Source organism: Carassius auratus, chromosome 28 (genome assembly GCF_003368295.1).
Source record: "Carassius auratus strain Wakin chromosome 28, ASM336829v1, whole genome shotgun sequence".
Taxonomy (NCBI): Eukaryota; Metazoa; Chordata; class Actinopteri; order Cypriniformes; family Cyprinidae; genus Carassius; species Carassius auratus.
This window is the reverse complement of record NC_039270.1, coordinates 13,533,430-13,549,368: the sequence shown is the minus strand read 5'-3', so window position 1 is coordinate 13,549,368 and position 15,939 is coordinate 13,533,430. Positions and strand designations below refer to the sequence as shown.

General features: G+C 38.6%; 2 protein-coding genes across 6 annotated transcripts; one reads left to right on the top strand and one right to left on the bottom strand.

Annotated features, from left to right (window-relative positions):
- Nucleotides 1–266: 266 nt before the first annotated feature.
- Nucleotides 267–11,132, bottom strand: LOC113046857 (uncharacterized). Of its 2 annotated transcripts, none has more exons than XM_026207920.1 (6): nt 10,628–11,132; nt 10,304–10,503; nt 5,962–6,068; nt 3,012–5,828; nt 2,650–2,867; nt 267–1,715 (listed from the first exon to the last, which is right to left on the bottom strand). In XM_026207920.1, the coding sequence occupies exons 2-6, from the start codon at nt 10,485–10,487 to the stop codon at nt 1,613–1,615; spliced, it is 3,429 nt and encodes a 1,142-aa protein (XP_026063705.1). In that variant the 5' UTR covers nt 10,488–10,503; nt 10,628–11,132; the 3' UTR covers nt 267–1,612. The 2 variants fall into 2 exon arrangements, with proteins under 2 accessions (XP_026063705.1, XP_026063704.1); XM_026207919.1 differs by having other exon boundaries at nt 10,304–10,512; nt 10,628–11,131.
- asb16 (ankyrin repeat and SOCS box containing 16) lies at nt 10,383–15,715 on the top strand. 4 transcript variants are annotated; one of them, XM_026207921.1, is made up of 7 exons: nt 10,383–10,518; nt 12,051–12,432; nt 12,515–12,782; nt 13,897–14,305; nt 14,619–14,702; nt 14,791–14,904; nt 15,079–15,715. In XM_026207921.1, the coding sequence occupies exons 1-7, from the start codon at nt 10,516–10,518 to the stop codon at nt 15,262–15,264; spliced, it is 1,446 nt and encodes a 481-aa protein (XP_026063706.1). In that variant the 5' UTR covers nt 10,383–10,515; the 3' UTR covers nt 15,265–15,715. The 4 variants fall into 4 exon arrangements, with proteins under 4 accessions (XP_026063706.1, XP_026063709.1, XP_026063707.1 ...); XM_026207924.1 differs by having other exon boundaries at nt 10,401–10,518; nt 12,146–12,432; XM_026207922.1 differs by lacking the exon at nt 10,383–10,518 and adding an exon at nt 11,501–11,799.
- Nucleotides 15,716–15,939: the final 224 nt, after the last annotated feature.

Genomic DNA, 15,939 nt, shown 5'->3' with positions numbered 1-15,939 from the left:
CCGCTGAGATCTCTCAGCTCAGCCATTTTGATGAAGACAATGCAGTGGACAGACCAGGAATATGAAAGCAGAGGACTGGGGGTGTGGGATCTGTGCTGGCTGGGAAAATAACATCCCAGAGGGTACAAACTGATCACGTTCAATATGTGATGACACAATATCAAGTTTATTTGAAATAAATGCTGAACATTTCATTTATTTGGAAAGCTACTAACGTGCTCCTTTTGAAATATATATCATTATCTATTATCTATCTGATATATATCATCTCTCTGTGTCTGTCTATCTATCTATCTATCTATACATATCTTTCTATCTGTCTGTCTATCTATCTAATCTATACTGACTTGGCCACAAATATTAATACTGATTCATGCAGATATTTCAGTTAAACTCCAGCAGCTCCATAAGTTTATGGAGATAAGAGCTCAACGCGGACTTCATATGCCCAGTTGGGTTTTGTCCTTTTGCAGACACTACATTCAACATAATGGTTTGTTTGAGGGTGAATTTTTTAAGCTGTCTCTTTAAATGTCCTGATGGCTGTAGCAGTCAGTGTTATGTCTTTCTGCACTAGGGCAGCTGTGCCCGGTCGCTTCTTGCTGATGCAGTCCGTACAGCAGTGTTCATCCTGGAGAAGCTCCAGACAGTCAATGACTGAGCCAGTCTCTATGAGCCTATGTTGGATTAGGACCGATTCAAAAAAGAAAGACAGAGAAAAGCCGAATATAACCCTGTTGCCGAGATTGCTTTTGACACTTTAGGAAAAAGCACAGGAATGTTGCTGTACTTGTTTTTGTACATTGGAAAGAAGGAACAAGGAAAATATGGATAAGATTCATGTGTATACGGTATGATGCACAGTAAAAACTCATTTTACTGGAATTAATTTTATTCACCATACAGGCATATGAGCCATCTCATTAAGCAGGGTTATTAAAAATTAAGAAGGTAATTTTAGACAAGAGTTTAGAGTTGATAACTATTTAGTATTCAGTGCACCTTTGAAATCTTGCAATGCCAAAATAACTATAAAACACCCTAGCATTGTGGTTGCATGTTTTGCAAAAAAAATAAAATAAAATAAAATCTAGCGAGCCACCTACTGCTTATTGAAAATCTATTACATATTATGATGCACTTTCCTTACGGTTTTACAACAAAATAATACACAGATTCAATATTCATACCACTCACAAAAGCCTGAGTAGGTGAAACAGTCTGACAGATCAGAGATTTGCTGGACTGTTGAATTGAATTACAAAGTGACTAACAAACACACCCTCAAAGAAGATCATTGTTCAATTAAAAGCATATTCAACTGATTCCGAATATACAGAGCATTATGATGAGCATTACTGATGCTATACAGATTAAAGACATGATTATACAATAAAAATGACACGTTAAAATGAGTATAAAAGTACAAAAACAAACAACAAATCACTTTACAGAAATACTGCATAATAATTCAAATAAAAAGATGAAGTAGTCTTTTACAATCAGTATTATATATAGATTATTTACATTGATTGTTACTTGATTTACTTTTCTAGGAAATGTACAAAAAGAAGTATGCCATGTTTTTCATGATTTGTGTTACTCTCAAAGGTCAGGATTTGGCTTGATCTTGATTAATTGCAGGTACTCCTTCAATCCCATGAGCCATCAGTGCCTCACACAACTGAGTTAGGTATGTCGAGTCTGGATATCCACTGTTGCACACAAACAAATATTTCACATTCACACAACAAGCGGAATTGGATATTTTAAATGTCAAATGAATGCCCCTAGTAAAAAAAACCTTATCCCATTGTTTATTTAAAACATATTTATATCACACTAACTATACTAAAAATCCAATAACATATTTAGTGACACATCTCTCAAGACTTACTGACACAAAATTATAAGGAAACTTTTTTGGAATATTTCTTTATTGCACAATGCAAATTTCATAATATTTTGGCTAACTTATTTTAATATCACTATTAATAAGGACTGTATGATCTCTTTATAATATCAGTCTTTAAATTCAAGATATTTAAAGTGTACCTGAAGTATACACAATCAGATATACTTCAGTAGCCCATGTCTTTAGTTGGACCACAATTAAAGTGCATTAAGTAAATAATAGTTTTTCCAATTTAGCAGACACCAAGTATAAGTATATAACAGTTTAATATACTAAAAGTACAACTGTAAGGTATTTTTTAGTAAGTACATACAGTAAATATGTTAATGTATTTTACATTCTATAAATCTATTTGAATTTAATTCCTTATCAAATTTAAATTACAACTGATTCCCTTTTGCGAACTTAATTTTAATTCAAATATGTAACTTGAATTTTAAAAAAGCATGACACCTCAATTGGCAATGTCTGAGTGACAGCAAATGCTTTAACCACGCTATGGATATCCTGTCACAGTCATGTAACAGATTATTAACTAATAATAAAAATGACTACTTTCTACTACAAAAGAGATCCTAGTTTGTAGACACCCTTGTGGTTTAGCTAACAAGTAATAGCATAAGTAATAAGATAATTAGCACTCTCTTAAATCATAGAAATCCCACATCAACATGTCTATGCCACCAGCCATCTTTGCAAGCGTAGTGTTTGTTCAGCTTAGCATCTGGACTCACCCACTCTTCCCTCCATCCACCCTGGTCTTGTGGGGGATCCTGCCCCAGGTTACTTTTGCATCACCACCAGCCTTCTTGCTTGAGCTAACAGTAAATGTTAGGCCTTGATTAAATGCCTTTTCCAGGCGAGGCAATAAACTCCGCCCCTTTGGGTTGAGTGGCAAATAAGCCACAAATTGACCACCCTCGAATGGTGACCCAGGACAGGGATCCTTATCCTAGAAGAGATTTGTAAGGCACAGGAATTAAAAGGTAATATTATATTATATAACTGATGTTATAATATACTTCGCACAATTGTAAACTATATGTCTGCAATGCTTTACTTTAATAAACTAAGATATAATACACAAAGCGAATACCCCTTGAATCCCATCAGGTATGCAGTATGTGATCTTGGCCGTTGTGTATTTGTTATAACCTGGAAGACTAAAAGTCATCTCCACACATGTCATAGTGCCTTGGATGCCCTTATGTTCTGTGCTGTCCTCTTGTCGTGAATGCTGCTCTTGAGTCAGATGTTCCTGTTGTGTATCTTTCGAGCTACAACTTTGAACCGGATCCCCTAGAAACTTCTTCCCAGAGTTTAACTCCTCTTTTCCACACACTCGGCAGTATTTATGCAGGTGTAGGCAGTCAGAGCAAAGGATGACACCACAGGAGGTCCGTTTCACATTTGCATTTTTTGCTCCACACACGCATTCTTCTGAAACACTATGTGACAGCAGGTTGGTCTGTTTTAAAGTCATTGAGGTATCTTGTTTTTTGTATGCTTCAAGTGGTAAAGAAGTTGGTCGATCATTGTTTTGTCTTGTTGTGTCTTCTCTGGCGTAATTAAATTGGCTTTGTGAGTTTGTCTTGCTTAATTCATCCTTAGTAGATTTATGGTTTTCCAACCTTTCCAATGTAGATGATTTTGGTTTGGTTGATAGTCCTTCACTCTTGTGACTACTGTTAGACTGAGCCACTTGAGTTGAATCTTGGAAAGAAAACTCCTTCAGACTGTGATCAGATTTGGAGTGATCAGCTTTTGTTGACCGTATGCTCAAAAAAGACTTGGCTGCTCCTTGATCTACACCCTCCTGCAAGGTCTTCATCTGTGGTAAGGAAGGATACTTCTGCCCTGGATATATGTCTTTAAATACATCACTGGCTTGAGAACAGAGCAATTTTGGGCCAAGCAAGTAAATGCTGTTCCTCCTGGTTTGCAAGAAGACCTTGCGAAAACGTGACCGCACATTCAAGCAGCAGGTTTCAAACAGTTTATCTTTTTCAACCACGCCAAGCTCTGTCAAACTCAACTCCTGAGTACAAAAGTCACTAGCTATCATAGCCACTAGATTCTGAAGCTGCCGATGACTTTCTCCAACCTTTGATGAATCTGTGCCCTTCAGTGTCACGCTCGTCTCATGTTTGCCTGCTTGTTGCTCAGTCATTTCTAAGCCAGATTTCATGGCTTCCAGTTGCTTGTAGTAGACCTCCTTCATGTACATCCACATCACTGAAGACACAGTAAGTTCTGCTTCTACTGTAGGAATCGGAGAATCTTCATTGGGTTTTCCACCACTGAGGCTATTGGATCTTGCTCTTTGATAAACATGTGTGCTAATCATTGGCTTAGCTGTAATCTGGTTATTTTTCACCTGATCTTTTAGGGGGGGCCGACCTGAGAAACTATTGGCTCTCCTTAAGGGGGATTTGGAAGTGGACAGAGATGTTGAGGAGGGAGAAGTTGTCTTCACTTCAGTGTTACTGGCTGATAGGGCATTCACACTTGTGTTCACTGAAACTTTGGTGACTCCTGTGGTCAATGTTGAAGTGAGTCCAGCGGCAGTGGCTGGTTTGGCCTTGGATGTGTTGAAGGTGGTTCCACCAAATGTATTCCCAGATAGCGGGTCTTGGTTTTTAAACAGGACATCCTCTCCTGTACAGCTTGGACTTGTCACCCTGAATGTTTCAGTTCCTTCCCTGGTCAGTTCATTACTGAGTATGCCTGCAGTGCCAAGCGAAGATCTTATGGGTGGTGTTGCTGGGTCTAACATTAGCATGTCCAGTTTAGTTGTGAGACTCTTTATGTCGCCACCCATCTCTCCTAGCCCAGAGCTTTTAAACCGAGCCGCTAGTTTGTATTCTTTTGTATTCCCAATGTCCCCTTTTCGTTCAGTGCTGGAGCCAATTAGTTTAGGGGGCACTGGAGTGTGTACTTCACTTTTTCTCTTAACCTGTTGCTCTCTCCCTAAGGATTCAAGGGATGCTGATGGAGAACTGGAAGAGGATGCTGGCATTTCTGTCAAGTTCCTCATCACGTTTTCCTCCCCCGCAAGCAGTAGCATTTGTTTGGCCTGAGACACCTCACTTTTTTCTCCAACTATATAAATGCTGTCCCGGTCATAACTAAGCAGAACATTAGGCAGTACTGACTGCACCTTTTTTAATGCCGTATTCAGTCCGTCTGGCATGTAAAGAGCATCCTTTTTAATCAGGTCTTTTCTCAGACCACCCTCTATCTGTTGATAAAGCTGCCTGAGCTCATTATGGGCTTGACACATGTTCTGTTTAACCCCCGACCCGCTTGGGACCTCTGACTGTAGGTACAGGGTGGTGACCCCCTCGGATGTAAGGGGAACCACTTGTACTCCATGAATATCCAGAATTTGTTTGTACTCCTTAATGCTTTGCAGATACGCAAACACATCAGCTTCCATGATGATCGAAAGATCCTCCAAATTAGCTTCATCTATCCTGCACTCTGCCCCCTCGTCCATTTTGCTTTTCTTAGTCCGAGTAATGCGTTCAGTGAGGGCTTCATTGCTGTCTTGCCGGTCATAGTGCACATGTCCTAAGCCTCCCATGGATATAGAGCTGACATCTCCTGAAGACCGGGATGCAAAGCTGACCCATTTCTTTACACTCGCAAGGTCTTCCCTCTTCTCAAGACTTTGACCTCTGTCTCCGTTAAAATCAGGATTTTCGCCTTTTGAAAGGTTATTATTAAATAACGTCTGCATATAAGGAAAGGCGCCTTGAAAATCAGAGTAGTTGCCTTGCAAGGTGCGCGTGTCCTGCAATAAGCCACGTTGTATACGTACACCAGGAAACTCACTGCGCAGTACATTCAGAGTCTCTGCACCGCGAGGAAGCTGACTGCAATCTATAGTCACAGTGATATCGAGGATCACCTAAAGGAGGGCAAAAACATCAACTTTGTGAATGTGTCAAAACAAAATGAATACTAGACTAGATACGATTGAGGAATGGAATTTTTTTTTTTTTTTTTATCAGTGAATTGCAAGGTTAATACAGTCAGCAAACCTTATTCAGACTCTGGGAGTCTTGTCTTGGTAGACTCAGGGAAAGTTCATATTTCATACCATCTAGCAGTAAAATGTGAGGATGATGACGAAGTACGCTCTGGACCACTAAATAAAACCAGAAAGAGAGGATCAATCTCATTTGAATTGCAAATACTTGCTCAGCAGTCTATACACTAACAAATAAGATGTTTGCACACACAGATGTAAGTTATTTTTTCATAAAGTCTGATCAATAAAAGTATCAATTGCCATTTTCTCTCTGTCTCACTAAAGACACAGATTCTCACTTATCTGACTCTGCTGCAAGTCACACACACAAGCACAGTGAAAACTCACTCACTTTTAATCAAGCTTGACAGGACATAAAGAATACCCTGTCACAACCTGCCCAACCCCCCCCCCACACACACACACACTTTATCAGCAAACTGACTACACAACTTAAATGTTGCCTTGGCAGACTGATCGTCTAGCAAGAGCCAGAGACTTCATTAGGTATATGGCAGCCATTTGGCTGCCAATCAGTGCATTTTGGATTTGTTCCAACTACCAGCTACTTTGGTAATGACATTAAAATGCATTCATGTATATACCAGAAATATAAAAAGTTGGGTGTGTTTGGTCAACATTTTATGCTAAAAACTAAAAATGCCAAAGAAAAAAGCAATGCAAACATATACAGGTACTAAAATATACAGTCTCATAAAATGTTGTAAATTCCACCTTTTTCTTCCTGTAAGAGCAGGCAAGACATTTTTTTAATTCAAGCTCCCGGTCTCATATGCGTCCAGTTGTTTTAAGCTGTACAAACCAGCTTGTTTTGCTGCTCGATATTGAAAATTGGTGTGTCCTACCCAGAGATGTATAGTAACGAAGTAGAACTACTTCACTACTATACTTAAGTACTAAAAGGCGGTATCTGTACTTTACTAGAGTATTATTTTTTTCTCCTACTTCCACTTTTACTTCGGTACATATTTTCGCTGAGTTTAATACTTTTACTCCGATATTTTTTTTATTTGCTGTATCATTACTCGTTACAATTATAAAAATGTTACGAATCATTCCATTACAAACCACTGCCAGAACTGTAGATGGCAGGTTTGATGAAGCTGGCACATCATTGAGCGAAACAAGCGATTAAGACTGCTGACTGCTGCGAAGAGAGAAATGAACACCGAGCCAAGCCAGATAATGACTCGTTCACGAGTCAAGAACCGGTTGCACTTGCATCGGTTCTCGGATGACCAGTAACGTTAGTTCTTTCTGACTGTTCGATTCAATAAACCAGTTGAAGAAAACAGTTCTGAATAAAGAAGACAATGCTGAATAAAGTCATAGTTTTTGCTATTTTTGGACCAAAATTTATTTTCGATGCTTCAAAAAATTCTAACTGACCCTCTGATGGACTACTTTGATGATGTTTTTCTTACCTTTCTGGACATGGACAGTATACCGTACACACAGCTTCAATGGAGGGACTGAGAGCTCTCGGACTAAATCTAAAATATCTTAAACTGTGTTCCAAAAATAAACGGAGGTCTTACGGGTTTGAAACTACACGAGGGTAAGTTATTAATGACATAATTTTGCAAATTGGGCGAACTAACCCTAGTAACGTTAACCGTTTTTTGTTTACAAAAAGTTACAGTCAAATGAATTGTGATTGTCCTTTAGGTTAATCATTTGAAATAGTAAAAACAATATGTTCAAACTTTTGACTACTTTCTTTAATAGCTACATAACACAATACTTCTACTTTTACTTTCAGTACTTGAGTAGTAAATTTTAAAATAGACTACTTGCAATACTTAAGTACAAAAAATGTTGAATACTTTAGTACTTCTACTTAAGTGTGGTGCTTAAAGAGCACTTCAACTTCTACTCAAGTCACTTTTTTGATAGAGCACTTGTACTTTTACTCAAGTCTGGGTCTCTAGTACTTTATACATCTCTGGTCCTACCATATTATTGTGATGTATTTACCTTATTTATCACACTGGTTTGTAGTGCAAACACTTTTACCATTTACTGCAAGTTGTTATTCTTTTTAGTTATTTTCCTATAACAGTTAATGAACTGGAAATCTCTCACACACTCGATTACTTCCGTATTGATGAAAAGGTAGATAAAACCATGTAAATTGTTTTGCTTTTGAATAGTCATTAAAAAAAAATTTTTTATAATTATGCTGCAAGTAAATTAAGGTAATGTAGGCTAGATACAACCCTTTAGGACTGCGATATGGACAAAAAATTTATCACGATTTTTTGATCAATTTTGCGTTTATCACGATTTTTTGATCAATTTTGCAATTTCGATTTTAATCACGATTTTGACACACACAGACATGCTTTACAGTCATAAATGCCTTCAGTATAAATTTGAAACATATTTCCAAAAGAAAACCAATGAGAGCTTTATCAAAAAGTTGTAACATGTCTCTAGAACAGACTTAAGTCTAAATAATCACTAAGCAAAGATGTCAAACAAAATCTAGACATATGGCAAAAAATTATAATAAAAAATAAAAATAAAACCCACGTTCAAGGATGTTTTTTTTTTTTTTTTTGCCATGCATCGGTCATAAAGCTCGCTGTAGCGGTGCCTCAGGTGTAATATGTTTTGCCCAATATATTTATTGCCCAAGGTTCACACGTACTCTGTCTGCAGTGCGTATACAGTAAGTTATGTGTACGCGGTTCAGTAGCAGCAACAAGAGCGCATTATTGTAACGCGAAAGCACATTAAATTAATGCACGAGCGCGAATCTATCCGCTCGCACGCAGATTTATTTTGCACTGTTAACAAAACCAGATGCACGTGCTCAGATCATAGACTGTATAAGGCACGTGTCTCCTCTTGCTCAACCTGTGACCTGTGCACTCACAACTCTCTCTGTGCTCATGCGCAAGATATTAAATCTTTTTGCACCTTTCTATTTATAACCTTTTCTGTTCTCATCTTTTTACCGCGTGCAGTGTGAATGTCCTGTTCCGTTAACATGGGCTCGAAAGTGTGTGAACAGACAGAGTGTGTGAACCTGGAGCTCTGTTCTCGCACTCCACTTAGGTGCACTGCATCCTGATTGGTTCAGATAACATACTGCAGGAGGTCGGGGCTGCGGAAAATCATGTTATAAAGCGATTTAGAAATCGTGCACACTCAAAACGCGATTTTATTTCAATTCCGATTAATCGCACAGCCCTACCTTAAAGGGGTCGACGGATGCAAAATTCTACAATGTATCTTGGCAGTGTGTGTAGTGTGTACACAACCACCATGATGATAAAAATCCACCCAGTGGATCATAAATCATAACCCCTTTCTCAAATCAAGCCGCTCACAGATTTTTGGCAGACTGACGTAGTACTGCACAAGCCCCTCCCATGATTGCTGACTGACACTGCGTTTTAGCACATATCCACCCTGAGTGAGCTTTCAACAGTCCACCATTGTTTCCACACTGAAATTGGTTGTAAACAAGTATGGCTCCTATGCAATTGAGGGCTTTTTTTGTCGGATGTAATAATGAACATAGCAGTCGTCATTTACTCTTAACATCTGAGCCGCTGAAGACACAGAGGATTACATTTGTTTTTCAAGGGAATGCACCCCCCGATCAACTTAGATGCATGTGTGTGTGCCCAAATCATTCGTGATCCAGCTTCACCTCCAGAAGAAGTGAATCACCTTTCCTAATAATGCGCCAGTTAGCAAGTTCTGTCTCAGAGAATGGTTCATCAACCAACATTAGAAAGGCGCGGGGTGAGCAGTGCTCATTACCATTTAAAGGGACTTGCATCAAAACGGGTTGTTGTTAACAGAGCTGTATTTGACAGGGTAAAAAGGGTGTTTTACATTACCACTCATAAATGTTAACCAAATTATGTAGAATTTTCATTAAAACATTAAATAATATTATCAACTCATGGAAAATGGACATCTGATGACTCCTTTAATATTTTTATGACGTAGCAACCCTGCATGATGTGGACTATTCTATTGCTTAAATAAATAAATAAATCAGAGGTTCAGTTCAATAACTGAAGAAACTTTTCCCTGCAATTTCAAGTTATGGTTCAAGCAGACAAACAAGCAAATAAATAAAAGAGATGGACTAGTGAAATGAAACTATTTAGCTTGCAGGATGTTCAACTTTAAATTACATTTGTTTTGCAAAAACAACTATCTGTGTTAATATTTAGAGGACAACTTAGGCTGTAAAGTGGCACAGTTTACCCCACTTTTCCTTAGTCATTTCACCACTATTCATGTATTCATCTTTTGACAGCACTACTCTGATGTTGAACAGCAGTCATCGTCAGTCTTGTAAATACCTGCGCTCTCCTCAAACGTGACGAGGGCACGTGGAGGTGTCCGCGCGATGATGGTGACGGACGTGACCTCTCCTCCTCCGTTCCTCGGGCGTAAGAAGTGAATCAGAAGTTTGTCCCGGAGCCGTTCGTGATCCACGTCTGTTGGCAAACCGTGAACGCACAATGTACGGCCTTCCTCTGCCATCCTTCAGGGCTGCCACCTATAAACACTGATGGTGAGTAAACACGAGCAGATAAGGGTGGTATAATTATTATTGTGTCACCAAACAAGCCATTTGAGCAGAAAAATATCGAAATATATTTTACAGCTTTGTCAGTTACTACCTTCCTCATTGCAATAACCAAAAGGACGTAAAAGTCGTTGTCCTCTCCACTGTTTGTGTTCGGAGCTCGAGCGCACAGGAAGTGTAACTAACAACAGTTCGTGAGAAGAGACTCCGTTACACCGTCGTTTTTTTAAAGATGATTAGGCGATGTATTTTTTTTTTCACCTGTGTCTCGTCGTTCTGTTCTTATTTTAAAAGAGAGGATTTACCCTTTTCCCCCCTAAAAAAAATATTTCGTCATTTCATGCCTGGCAGCGTTTGAGAAATAAAAGTGAAAGTAAGAACGCAGACGATGAGAAATGGTTAGACTGACCCACTTTCCAAGCTTTTTCTTTTTCAAACTGGAAAATCAGGAGTAAAAGTCGTGCGCCTAATGCATTAGTTATTTATTGTATTATTTTTTCCCCATTATTTATTTTATAATCTATTTTTATAAATTATTAATGTCCCATGTCGTGTCTTATTTTACCCTTAAAACCCCTCAGCCATTAAAAAGAAAAGAAAATGGGTCAGCAACATGCAATGTCTTTTACATAAAATTAATAAGCACAAATATTTGAGATATTATTCATGCTACTACTTTTAAAAGTTCTGTAGTTTCTTATGAATATATAAACATTACAACACAAAAGGTACACTTAAGCATGTCAAGGCACAAATCTTTAGTTTTCTACAGCCTTTGTAAAAAAAACATTAACTCAAAAACATAAATCATTTTATACAGGTATTATACATTTAATACAGTTATAATAATAAGTATTATTCTGCTGAATGCATTAAATAGTTTGCAGTGACTGCGTACTGAATTTTCATGAACCACAACACCCATATTTGGCCAGTGACAAATGTTTTGTTTTGAATTTAACGCAGGACAAATGATATGACAAAACAATAATTCGACGCGCCATCTACAGGCGATATCGTGCTAGTGCAGGGACATTTTTGCTCACATTCTAGTCTATTAATATTCAGAGCTCCACCATGTGTCAGGTCAACAATATCTTGTGACAGGCAGCTTCGTTCTCGAAGGGGCATGCGGTCATTTTATGAACAGAAATTGAAAATATTTCCAGCCTTGCCTGTTACAAATACCAAACAAATGTTTTAAGCAAGTTTATCATTGTTTATTGGAGTATTGCCAGTAATTGAGAATCTTGAAGAGCGTTCAAGGTAGGAAGACCTTATCTTTAGAGCATATACACTGTTCTCAGTGTTATTATTGCATGCTGTCAATGTGATTTATTAGTCTGTTCCTTATACTCAGAAGCAAAACTTGCAGGGTACCATATATATGAGTTTTACTTACTCAACTGTGTTCCTGTGGCTGATTGGAAAGGTTATGCCTCTTGGGCAATGCTGCTTTACTAAAACACTCCTACAGCACAAGGCCACAATTTCTGTGCCAATACTTTTTGCTCTAGGCGCACAACTCTAGGAGGCTTCTAAACACAAAAGCTCTTTTTGGGATGTCCCGGGACACCTTTGCCTTCACCTCTGCCTCTCTGCGCTCCTTAAGGCTGGAGCAGGAGCTGCAGGACTGGGAGGACGCCAGGCGGGCTCTGGCACACAGGAGGGCTATGATAAGACGTCCGTTACCCGCCGCCCCCAGACTCCGACATGGAAACGAGAGGATCCAGACGGTACGTGCTCCACCACCCCAAATACAGTGCAGAGACGCAGCCATCCATAACATCTTTATGTGTGGAGATATGAAGAGAGTGTATACGGTCCTCAAAGACGCAGGCATGGTGAATGCACTGATGGAGACTGTACATGAGGAGATGGTGTGGGCACCGGAAATGGGTAGGACTCTTAAAGACGGCCACCACACACACACAAACAAACATAAGCATTTGGGTGAATTCTCTCCACTCATTTTTTCCAGGAATGTGGACTCTTACCTCGAAGGTAAAGCAGACGTCTGCGCTGCGTCTGGCTGCCAGCAGGGGACACTCCGGCTGTGTCGAGGAGCTGCTGTTCAGGGGAGCAGAGGTGGATGCAGACCCCGGCGGCCGTACAGCTTTACATGATGCCTGTTCTGGAGGCCATCACATCTGTGTGCGCCTGCTCCTAGACCACGGGGCTGATCCAGACCTGCTTGCTGTAGACGGCAATGCCCCGTTGCACCTCTGTAATGCAGCAGAAACATATCAGTGAGTTGGCCTCCACACAGTCAGAGGAAACAAAATGTCAAATGTAATTAATAAAACGAACAAACAAAATGAATGATTAAAGAACATTTTCTAAATGTAAAGTAGGTTAATGGTCAGTAAGATTTGTATTTATTTATTTATTTATTTATTTTAATTAAATTAAATTGTTCAGAAGTGACAGTAAAGACATTTATAATCATTTTAGTTTTTATTGTAATTTTAGTTAGAGTTTCATTAATTTTGTTTTGTGTTTTGCCATTCATACTATTTTTTCTATATCTATATTTTTTATTATTATTAAGTTTTTATTTTATTTCAGTTTTGGTTATTTTATCACGATAAATTTGTAAAATTGAAATGTTGCATTGGCAACTAGGTGAAAGTTTACTTAAAGGTTTTATGTACAATGCATTATAAAAATGGGTTTTAATGCAATAATAATGCCTTATTATGCACTTTATAATGCATTGTGCAATCTCATGAATAATTGTAATAACAGTTAATACAATTAACACACTTATCAATTCATTGTTACACTATGCATTTTAAATTTGGTTCTGATTAATTACAATAATATATCATGTATTAAAACGCACATTATGAATAATTATAATGCATTATACACTTTAACCCTTTATAATGCAATAAGGCCATTAAGTAAAGTGTTACCGAAGGTTTATTTTTTTCTTTGTAATATTTTATTTCAAGAAACAACAGTTTTTTTTTTTTTATGGTCTTAGTTTATGGTCTTAGTTTTTATTGATTATAAACCCCTGTTTACAATGTTACACAATATTTCCATTTCAAATAAATGTGGTTCTTTAGAGCCTTTTATTTACCAAAATACACAGCCGTTTTCAGCATTTATAAACTGGGTTTAAAGTTAGTTTACCTTAATAAGAAATGTTTCTTGAGCACCAATTCAGTGAATTAGAATGATCACTCTGACCTGTATTATTGTCTTTCATTTGTGAAACACTAATAGAGATATTGGCATGAGTTCAGAGCTTTTTTTTTTTCTCAATGCAAACATTAAAAATGTTTTTCCAATTTCAACATTTATCTTTTTTTTCCCTCTGGCACACAATATGCCACACTGTCATCTGCTCTGCAGGTGTGCTGAGCACTTGGTGACGGGTGGTGCGCTGGTGAATGTGGCCCAGCGAGACTCTGGTCTCACCCCTCTTCACGTGGCCTGCAGGAGAGGACTGGAGGACCACGTGGAGCTCTTCCTGTCCTATGGAGGAGACGTGACAGCTCGAAGCCAAGAGGGCGAAACGCCCTTGAACGCAGCCTGCGCAGGGGCGGAGAGACCTGCAGATGCAGGACGGTATCTGCGTACTGTGCAGAAGCTGCTAGCGGCCGGGGCTGATGCACAGACTGCTGGGAGGAAGAAGCATACGGCCCTGCACAACGCCTGTGGAAACTGTTGTCCCCGCATAGTAAAGCTGCTGCTGGAACATGGGGCTCGTGCGGACGTAGCTAACTGTGCTGGATACACACCCATGGACTGCCTGTTACAGGTGCGATGATGATGATGGGATAGAGGGTGAAGACTTTTGCAAGATCCTGTTTTTACTTTTAGATGTTGATTTCCATAAAATATTGAGAGCAACTTTTATTAACACAGCTCACCCCAAAATTTGAAATCTGCTGAATGATTTCTGAAGGATCATATGACACTGAAGACTGGAGTAATGATGCTGAAAATACAGCTTTGTCATCACAGGAACAGATTACTTTTACAGAAATATTCAAATAGAAAACAATTATTTTTAATTTGAACATAAGAAACATAATCCAAAAGGTTGAATTCTTCTCTCTGTATTTTGGCAGGTAATAGAGGATTACCCAGACCAGCAGCCAGAGCTCGTGGCTCAGTCTCTTCTTAACTATGGAGCACAGCCACCCTCCCCTAGAGTGAGCACAGACTGTTATGTGTCCTACCTACTTTACCTACACTTTGCTATGAATCCTTATTTTATATATCTGCCTGTATTTATCCCAGATGCTGAAACTCTGCCTGCCCTCTCCTGCCACTTTGGAGGTAATGCTGAACTGCTACCCAGTCATCCCAGTGTGTGAGGAGTGGTTAGAGGACATACCAGAGGAACTACTAAAGGTCTGTCTGTCTGTCTTGTATAAGTATTATTAGTTGCATTTTATAAAGTAAGTTTACTTTTCGTTTTGGTTGGTTATTGCCTGCTGTTTTTATCAACAGTGGTCGAGCTGTTTGTATTTTCATTCAGAAACTAATATCTCATCCTAATGAAGAAAACCCTTGTTGTGTTCTCAGGAGCATCAGTGTTTCTTCGACGCGGTCAGACAGATGATAGGTCAGCCGCGCTCTCTTCAGCACCTCTGCCGCTGTGCGCTCCGCAGACACCTCCGGTCACTGTGTCACCTCGCAATAGTCCAGCTCAACATTCCCAGCACTTTAAAAGATTATCTCCTGCTGCGTAATGAGGGACTGCTCCGCTGAGCTGCATTTTTTGACAAACAGAAATAGCTGACAATGGGTTTAATTTGTTTTGCACAATATTTAGCATCTGTGATAAACATATGTTGTTATAAATTGATGTTTAATGATTTCAGATCTTTCTGGATGCCTCTTGACAATAGAAGTAATGAGGATTAATGGCCCCGGGCCAAATGGGACAGTGCCCTGGGGACTTTGACCATCAGTGGCTTTGAACTGAGAGGACCACAGCGGCTTAACAGACAGAAGTAAAGCACTGCAGATGTAATATTGATACTGATAGGTGGGGAAGTGCTTTAATATGTGCCAGTGGCGGCTCTCACAATGTGAAATAAACAAAGTGTTATTAATAAATTAATAAAATGCACTCTTGGCACTAACTGAATGCATTATTGCTGTATTTATAATGTATTTATTATTTTGATGTTGTATACAAATATACACTCTCACTGTTGCAGTGCCATTTCTTTATTTATCACAGTTTCTAGTTTATTTGTTACATTTTGAAAAATGAAGAAATTATATTGTATATTGTAGATCTACACCAGATTTATTTGTAAACTACCACATTTGGGAAATAGAAGTTTTGATTTGTCAATCAATCAATAAACAAACAAACAAACAAAGAGCTAAAGTTTTAAGTAATTATTATTGCGTCATTTTGAAATTTAATTAAAA